At 37.3% G+C, this 9,913-nt stretch overlaps 1 protein-coding gene across 1 annotated transcript; it reads left to right on the top strand.

Moving 5' to 3' along the window:
• The first annotated feature begins 283 nt into the window (after window positions 1-283).
• On the top strand, window positions 284-7,193 carry LOC122361470 (MAP3K12 binding inhibitory protein 1). Its single transcript, XM_043262231.1, has 9 exons — window positions 284-464; window positions 866-982; window positions 2,245-2,448; window positions 3,477-3,573; window positions 3,756-3,821; window positions 4,528-4,680; window positions 4,795-4,892; window positions 6,723-6,761; window positions 6,869-7,193. Exons 1-9 carry the CDS (start codon window positions 315-317, stop codon window positions 6,974-6,976), a joined length of 1,032 nt encoding a protein of 343 aa, XP_043118166.1. The 5' UTR covers window positions 284-314; the 3' UTR covers window positions 6,977-7,193.
• The last annotated feature ends 2,720 nt before the right edge of the window (window positions 7,194-9,913 follow it).

Raw genomic sequence — 9,913 nt, forward strand, 5'->3', positions numbered from 1 at the left:
TAATTCCTTAAGTGCTACAGAAAAATATATGTTTCTTATTGCTAAATTTACAACAATAAATATGAAACTTGACAAATATATTCAAGAGATTGATAATGTAAGCCTCATTTTCAAACTTCTTGTCCTAGCTCAAAAATACAACATTGAATGATTATATAGTAAACTAAAACTGCACTTTGTAATTTATAAATCTGTAAACCTCCCACAGTAATCTTTTTGTATATCCTTCGTAACCGCGATCCTAAAGGAAGTGAGGTCATGTTAAACGGGAGCGCGTTCGTCCAATCAGCGCGGCCGTCAGGAGCGGAAGTAAGATGGCGGCGGACGGAGACAGACGCGACGCGCGTGCTGGAAGTAAACAAGAGCGGCGCAGCAGCCAAATGTCCCGCCATGGAGCACACCGGGATGTATTCAGAGACTGCGCTGGCTCTATCATCCAGTCCCTCGCTGAGTTTGGCGCAAAGGTCTGTATAAATGAGACGCGCGCGCTTCATAAACAGGCTCGGGAAAGCGGGATAGTACCACAATCTCTTAGAGCGCATAACAGTTATTGTAGGGGATCATTAGAGTGTTTTAAAAGTAACAGGATCGCCCATGTCCTGGTTCATCGGGAGTAGCGAACAACACGCAATTAAAGCGAGTGCATATGTTTACCGCTGATGAAATAAACATCACCAGCCTGAGACTGTTTGGTAATCTAAGCCGGTCAAGCCGATCTTGCTCGTTTATGGTTTTTACTTCCTGTCTGACCAACTGACAACTGCCTAAATCCCAACCATAAACGATAAATAAAGTCACCACGCCCGGTTTAGTAGAGATGAAATTAAAAAGCCACAGCAATGAACCATTTTCTCTTGTTTTCTAGTTAAAAGTGGGTGATAAAGTGTTGAGCATCAGTGCCAATGTCAACGATATAAACATCTCTGAACTGAGGCCGTCTCATGTGTATACCTGTTTACAACAGCACATCTCCAAACTACAGGTAAAATAGTTTTATCGTGTGTGTTTTATGGAATACTAGATTCTGAGTGATCGATTACAGCATTCTGTAACTGTGGAACAAACCATGCACTGTTTGATCTCTATCTTTTGCCATTTATGTGTTTACTTATTACACTTGCACTATTATTATTATTATTATTATGTGTAATTTACATTTGATTTTATGATTTTTATGGCTGCTACTTAGCGCTATAGACAATAGATGGACTATGAGCGTACTGTTACTGACTGCTGAGATAAATATATATATTTTGGTTTGTTTTAATTAATATTTAATAATTTGAAAATAATTTTAAAATGATAAATGTGTAAAATAAACATACTTTAGATTACAACTACATACGTAATCCTATTACATTTGAATGAATAAATTACATTTCACAAATAAAAAAACATTTTAAAAATTATATTTGATGACTCTAATTTCATTTAGTTTTGTTATTATGATTATGTTGTCGTGTTTTTATAGTGTTAGTTAGCTGTTTTTTTTTTTTTTTTTTAGAGTTGTTATTTAACCTAGTCAAAATATCCCAGCTGCAGTTTAATTAAGATTAATTGGAATGAAAAACATGATTACAAATGAACTCTTCACATAATAATAAGTACAATGTATTAATTGTGATAATATGGGTAAAGTTAGGGACAGGTTTGGTGGTATGAGTAGGTTTAAGGGTTGGTTAGGGTGTAAGCAATGGGCCAGCAGTGTAATTATAAATGTAAATACATAAGTTAATTACAGATGTAACTGCATATACGTTTGTTTTAGTACAATGTACAATGTAAAAATATGTGAATGTGCTTTTTATCAAATGATTCATTTAAATGCAAGTACATAGTAGTTAAGCCCACCTAATACTTTATATACATTTTAATTCCTTTCTTTAACATTTTGTTTGATTATTATCCCCATTAGAAAGAACTGCTAAACTGTGGCAGCAAATAGCGAAGAGGATGAATATAAGCTACTGTTTTCAGTGCTGTTAAAATATGGTTAAGATAACATCACCCAAACAGAAAAATATCAGATATCTGGCAATATATCAGTCAGCCGCTATGCTGAGGAAGGCCTATAAGGAGAAATATGTGGATTTATTAAAAGCTGACACAGCAAACAAAATCTTTCACTTCCAATACAGGATTGTGATTATTATATTTGTTTGCCTAAGCCATAATTTGTCATTATAGATAAACATCGAAATTGAGCTATCTGTTATCACTTTATGAATTTTTTGATTCTTCCAGTTAGTCTCTGAAAATCTGAAGCAAATGATAGAGTCTGAAGACGAATCCAAGGCGGGCAGCAGCTACAGCAAAGAAACAGCAGACACATCTGAACAGATGGTGGTTGATGCAGAGCATCTTACATCTGACCACAGCGTTGTACATGAGGATCATAACAAGACTCAAACTGATGATAATGTGCAGATAAAAGCTGCTAAATCTGAGGTAAAAACATACCATCTCACAAATTCAAAAAAAATTAAATAAATATATATATATATATATATATATATATATATATATATATATATATATATATATATATATATATATATATATATACAGTTATTATATTAATCAATGAACATTATATATATATATATATATATATATATATATATATATATATATATATATATATATATATATATATATATATACACACACACACACATTTTTTGTGTATATATAACGTGCACAAAAATGAAGTGAGCGTAATGACAAAATTTTAATGTTTTTTTAAGCATGTCATGTTTTTATGCTAGCATTGAAAAAATGGTCTAGTGGCAAAGGCATTACATTATCTATTTATATTTTTCATCCATTTTAGTTGAAAAGTGAGGCTATTATCGGTTTTATTCGCTCGTACCAGTGATTATTGTTGGGCCAAATATTCCCTTTTCGCCACTATTCAAGCAATCCCTTTCTCAAATGCAATTAAAGTTAAACGTTGGACAGTGGCTGTTTATTGTTTGCCTGTAATCTGCCCCAGTTGGTCAGTCATAGGGAGTGTGAATTGCTATCTACGGACAGATAGTTGAGAATGAATGGAAGGCTCCTTCACCGCCTGCTTTTCTTCAGAGAGAAACAAATAGCCACCCACTTCGAGAGTCCTGAGAGAGGTCCCGGTCCTTGCAACGTTATGAAGTGGATGTTCATTACATGCTGAAATTGCATGTGGGCGAAGGACGAGGAGGCCCTCATTTTTATTGCTTATTTATTTACAGTCACCGTAATAAAAGGCCCAAGCAAATCACAACTATCTGAAATGGTTGCGTGTGAGAAATATTTTGATTTTTGGAATAATTGTGTCCACTGCGGTCACTTGTTAGTCATGCAGCCCGTATGGCCTAGTGTTCCTCATTATAACTAAACAGCAAAAAAGTAGACAGTGGATTGATTTTTTTTCTTTTCTTCAATAGCTCATCAGTCTGACTCTCGTCGCTCTCTCTCTCTCTTGCTCATTTTCTCAGATTGAACGTAGGATATCTGCATTTATAGAGCGCAAACAGCTGGAGATCAATGAAAACAATGTGAGGGAGTTTTGCAACGTGATCGACTGCAATCAGGGTGAGGATGGGAGGGCACTGGCGGCATGGGGGTGGTCAGATGTGTTTCTGCACAATTGCCAATGTTTATAAGAGTGCTGATTTCCACGGGTGTGAGGTCAAAATACACCCCTCATTTACAGGCTAAATCCTGCGGACCATCTGCAAATTAACAATGTCTTTTTTTCCCTCTGTGTTGTATAGAGGACAGCTGTGCAAGAACCGATGCAGTGTTTACACCATATCCTGGTTTCAAGAGTCATGTCAAAGGTTAGGCTCTTGTTTGTTTATCAGCGTGTGGAACCTCAAATCTGATTAAAATTAAATACATATATACATTATAATATATATATAAATACATTTAACATTTAAAATGAAAGCTATAATACCATTTCGGTCAAAATAAAAGCATAAGTGCAGTATGTTTTGTTGATAACTCTTAAAATGCAGAAAATTAGGAAAAAAGTATTTTACTTTCCCTATTTTACATGTATGGCTATTCAATATTCATTTTATGGCAATTACTGTCATTGTTGTTACTATCATAATATTGTAATAGCTGATGAAAATTCAGCACTGTGTAGGAAATAAATTAGATGTAGATGTTATTATATATTAGTTTAAGTAGGAAACCACTATTAAAAATTGCAATATTATTTCACTGTTTTTCTATATTTTTGAACAAATAAATACAGCCTTGATGAGCATAAGAGACTTCATCAAAAACATGAAAAGGATGCATGAAATTGATTAATAATAATAATATTGTGTTTACTGCATATGTAGCCATTGCAAGTAAACTTTTGAACAGTTGTACCTACGTGCACATTGTTTAAAAAAATATTTAATATATTCATTTATTTATATGTGTGTGTGTGTGTGTGTGTGTGTGTGTGTGTGTGTGTATATATATATATGATAATGGGACGGTTGGTTGATTTGTGGAGCTTAAATCGGTGTTTGTTTGCTATTACAGTGACACGTGTTATAAATACATATGGACCTCAAACCAGAGGGACACACGCCGAGCTGTCGGACCAGCAGCAGGGATCCATCAACAGAGACTGTGGAAACCCTGCCGTGGAGGAGAGGCTCCAAAACATGGAATCTCACCTTAAACTTCCGCCAGGTATACGAGAGCAATAGAAGAGCAATTCAAAGCTCAGTGCTCTAATGTTTCACAGGCGCATTTATTCTTGGTGTACGCTGACAGAAGAACATTTTACTGTTACTGTATCTGTAGCTGGTCCAGTTCCTCAAGGCGTTTATCAGCGTCTAAAGAAACTTGAAGATCGAATTCTGGAGCTTGAGGGTCTTTCCCCAGAGTACTTCCACTCCACGGTAAGTGGTAGGAAAAGAGCGAGAGAGAATGTGTGTGTGTCCTTGTTTGTTGAAGGAGTGGATGATCAGATATTGAATTAGTTTGTTCATTTTTAGCGGTGTCATTCCACAAGTTCCACACTCTTTGAACATCCACAGTATCTTACGAACACGGAGAACCACACATCGAATGATTTTGATAGGGAGGTTTTTTTTTATTAATTACAACTTTAATAAATATATAGACGCGCCACTGGAGCTCTTTTTGAGGCTGTTGCTGTTCTGCTTGCTGACAGTTTGAACCTTTTTATCTTAAGAATTAATCTGAAGATTATCTTAAGGTGAAATGTATTTAATTCAATAAAACGTAATTGCACAACTTGACAGTTGCACCTGACTCGCATTAAGAAAAGAGCTTGAAAATGTTTCTGAGGAAGCAAACGGAATGGTTACGTTTTATAAAGAGGATCTCCCCTCGTTTGTTTTGAAACATTATGATTTCACCCTGACTTTAACCGTTAATGCGGCAAATGTGAGTGCAGATAGTTTTATGAATCTGTCACAATGTAATACAGGAGTTGCTCGTGTCACATTAAAAGGGCATTTCTTGCAGACATGCATCGTACATTACCATTCGAATGGCTTTTTCATTTTGTTCCCCCTCTTTTCATTTGAATGAAATAATGTATGCTTATATTTAGCGAGGACATATTAAATCGATCAAATGTGACAGTAAAGGCTTCTCTCCATTAAATTCTTTTCTATACACTTTTTCTGTTTATCAAATCTTGTATGATATAAAAAGCACAACTGAGATGTTTCTGAGCAGAAAACCAACACATGAGGATGATTTCTTAAGGATCACGTGACGGTGAAGACTGTAATGATGCTGAAAATTCGGCTTTGCCAACTACAATGACAACCACTGAGTGTGACCGCTGGCTTCTGTTTGTTTTTACACTGTACCGCACACATCCTTGTCACGCCGAAGACTTCTCACTTATGTTTCCTCCTGCACTCACTACAGTCAGCCGGAGAGTTCTTCAAAACCATTAAAAGCTGATATGAGTGATATTTTTTACACTCGCTTCAGAATTTGTTATCCCTGTCAGATTGTAGCCCATCAAAGTTAGCTGAGTAAGTGCTCTTGAACCGTTTCTACGCCTCCTCACACCAGCTTCACTTAGTTCAGTGCTGGGCTGAAAGCTAGCTGATTTCCATGTCCTTTACAATTTGTGTGTCTGTGTGTGTGTGTGTGTGTGTGTGTGTGTGCCTGTAAAGTGGGACATGGAGTGCCGTCAAATATGCTGATCTTCTTAGTTTGTGGCGCAGCTTTCAGCAAGTCGAATGAATTAATTGAACTCTGCTGACCAGGGTGAGCAGATATCATGCATCTGCCAAGTGGGTCCATATGCACACTGAAAAGTGATTAAAATGAAGACAAATTATGGGTAATAGATAAAAAGAGATGGACAGAATAAATGAAAGGGCCACTGGGTGACAGAAAGAATCCCGATGGCCCCACTTAATACTGTTAATCAGTGTAAGTCTATGACGGCTGGGCTCTGTTGGCAGTGATTGAGTGAAGCTGAAGGACATCTCTGTCTCTGTTTCATACTCTAATCATGTGCCGTTTCCGTCCACTTACAGTTGTCCTTGGTTCAATTTATTGTTTTGGCTGCCATTACGCTCCCCCTTTTTTTTCTGTGAAAAACAGTCATGTAAGAGATTTTTTTTTGTTTAGTGTGATATTGAGATAAATGCTTTGCCATTTCAGTTGAATGACGACTGATGTGCATTGTTCGCGTGAATCGGCATTCGTTTCATGCTTTCATTTCTTTTTTACCTCAGAATTACTCGCACAAACGACCTAAAGCATCGGTGTCGCAGGTAAGTTCTATTACCGATGCATTTGCGTATTCATGAAGGGAAAAATATGAAGGTCCTGCTGTTCAATGAGAGCGTATTAGCTGATGAAAACGTCCTTGTTTTTCCAGAGCTACAGTCTCGCTGAGCTGGATGGGAAGATCAGCGCCGTCAAAGCTGCCTTGATGAAGAAATCCAGCGAGTTCCAACCCACAGACGCAGGGGAGTTTTCATTCTGACGCGTGGACTCTTGTGCTCAACATATTTGAATGCCTTTTTGTTATGAGTTAGATCTTCTGGTTTGGTTTGGTCATGTACAGAATTGTGATGGAGATGGATTTCAGAGTAGATTTTGGTATTGTGTCAATGAATGTTTTATATCTGTAAAATGTATGTTTTGCTTTATCATGTGTGCTTATGTACATCGCGTATGTAAATAAATTCATGCATCTAAAATTTGTGCTTTTTTTTGTGTGTGGTTGTGTGAAAATACTTCATTAAATGGAAAATATCACTCTTATTATAAGACTTCAATTATACTATAAATGATCTGCAAGGTCCCATGTTATATAGTGGCTGATAAAAAGGGTAAATAGCATCATGCATGCATATTAGGTAACAATATTGCAACTATATTATTGATATCAGTTTTCAAAAATCACGTTTTGTTTTATTGATATGCTTTCATTGTGTTTGTTAGCTTTATTTGGGTCACCATACCTCGCCGTAAGTCACTTCACTTATTTTTTTTGTGATTTGTACTAAGAAAAAATAACCAAGCAGATAAAATAGTTGCTGTTTGATTGAAATGAATTACAATGCACAGTGACAAAACATGATTTTTGAAAATTAAAAAAAGTTATGTTTTTGCAAAACAAACTCCTCAAATAATACCGAAATGATAACAGTTACAGATATTAAAATTGTGATAAAATATTTTGCTTTCTTTTTAAATGTGTAAGAAATATTTCTAGCATAATTCTTAAGCAGCTGTGTCAGCAAGGGGCCCATGAATATGTTAACATGTTAAAACCGATCTATGATTATTACATGTGATTGAGGGTCGAGGTGACTGCTTAAAGAATATGTGAATGTGATTGCAAACGGCAGGCAGTGTGAGCAGACGGCAGTTGCTGCTGTGAATCACAGCTTTTAACAGTAGCCTCTCGCTAAATGCAAGATCATCATATTAATTCTATATAACTTAAAAGTATAATTTTAAAATTATATTTTTATAAAGTTGGAAATTGAAATAACAAAAAATGTATGCAGTACTATGTGCATGTATTCATTTATATTTCTTCTTTCTTTTTTTATGCTTTTGATAATAGAAAATTAATGGAATTGTTCAACCAAAATAGAATTTCGTAAAAAAAGACAGTAAGTTACTGTAATTAAACGTACAGTCAAGCATACCGTGGAATATATTACGGCAACTTACTTGCCAATTGCTGCCGCCAAGTTACTGTAAATTTGACAGTAAAGTTTTTACAGTGAACACATCAAAAAAATCATATATACAGAAAAACAGGACATTTGGTGAATTTATTACAGCAACTTCCTTGCCAAGTGCTGCCAGCAAGTTACTGTAAATTTCACAGTAATCCTTTTACAGTATACACATAGAAAAACCTCATATACGGAAAAACAGAGTACATTCGCACACACAAAAGCCATGTTTGGATCTTGCGGTACTTTTATTGCACGAGCTGTGTACCCTGGGTTACCGTTCCTCTCGGCCCAGACCCACATTCACAATCCCGACAACTCCATCATGACAGGTAATTAAAACCGCCTGAGTGAAGGCTTGTCAAAACACGGGACTTGTTGGAATTCTCTGTGTGAGGGCTGCGATCTGTTGTAACAGTGAAGTGGGAAGCAAAAGCTGACTCCTCCAGGTGTTCTACCAGACCCCTTTAATTTTTGCTCCAGCTTTCTGAGACCGAAAAAGGCCCGCAATGCACCCTGGGAGGTGTGTACTTGAAGAGCAACAAAGCAAACGGGTGGGGGGAGTTGGCCATTGTTACCCCTCAGCTTTTGTCTCAGGCCTGGGCCCTTATGTAGCTTAAGAGAACAAATTGGCTTGACAATAACAAATGGATTATAAAAGTGAATTAAGGCTTTTGTTCTGAAGTATAGCTCAGCAGTGTCCGTTTGTCCCAGTGGTCATTAAGCTGAGAACGAAGGCAGGTGAAGAATAGTCAGCGACTGTCAGTCTCTGTCCTTTGTTGACTTATTCTACAAATTGGTCACTTGTTTCTTTTCTTCTCTTTTTTTCCTAAATATACAAGACTTTACGTTTTAGTGGGGGAGAATCGGTGCATTGCTCCTCAATCACCGTAAATGGCAGATAAAATCCTTTTTCTTTTTACAAGTAGAAGCATACCATTTCACCACCCAAAGAAGCCTGTAGAGCAGTCAACGGCTATATTCTCATGATTTTATAAGGGTAGAGGGGGACATTTGAGGCCCCTGGAGGATTAACTCCGTTCCCCACCCCCATCCACTCCACTTCACCCAGCCATTCTGTCTGTAGCAAAAGGTACTTCCGTCCCGATTCGTTTACTGGTTTCTCTCTGTCACTCGCTTTCTCGCTCCTTCTCCAGCTTTTACTATCTCTTCTGTTCTGCCTGTATGTGATTAAGACTTTTTGCAAGTCTCAAGAAAAGCCAGTTAGGTTTTCCTTTTTTTCTTTGGCTCTCCTACATTGTGCGAGGGAGAGACACGGACTCATAACCATTCATAACTCCCAAACTCTTAATGGGCTTCAACCCTCCAAAAAGAAGGAAAGAAAGCTCCCCCCCTCCTCTCTCTCTCCTGTGACTAGTCAGCTTCAGTCTTTCTTCCCCCCATGGCTCTGTGTCAAAAAAGACTGTTGCTCGTTTGTGCGGGGAACAATGACGAACAAGGCTGAATCTCTAGCGCTGAACAAAAGGAAGAAAACAGGTTTTTCATTCTGCGGAACATTAGATTCTGACACATTTTAGCATGGCAGCTTTTTTTTCCGTCCTGAGTGCAGTGGCTAGGCTCTTTAAAAAGGACCACCTGTTGGCTAGCAGGCTGCTCTTCATTACGCGAGCAACTATTATCACAGAGAGAGGAGCTCCGCAGGGGAGTTCTGAAGTTAACCCTGCCGGTCTGAGCCCGCACGCTTCCTGCCATGCAGCAGGAAGTCA

The sequence above is a fragment of the Puntigrus tetrazona genome, chromosome 17 (assembly GCF_018831695.1).
Source record: "Puntigrus tetrazona isolate hp1 chromosome 17, ASM1883169v1, whole genome shotgun sequence".
NCBI lineage: Eukaryota > Metazoa > Chordata > Actinopteri > Cypriniformes > Cyprinidae > Puntigrus > Puntigrus tetrazona.

Coding starts and splice junctions, on each gene's coding strand:
- LOC122361470 (XM_043262231.1), top strand. CDS start 315: ATGGCGGCGGACGGAGACAGACGCGACGCGCGTGCTGGAAGTAAACAA. Junction 2,449..3,476: donor TAAAAGCTGCTAAATCTGAG/GTAAAAACATAC, acceptor TCATTTTCTCAG/ATTGAACGTAGGATATCTGC. Junction 4,893..6,722: donor CAGAGTACTTCCACTCCACG/GTAAGTGGTAGG, acceptor TTTTTACCTCAG/AATTACTCGCACAAACGACC.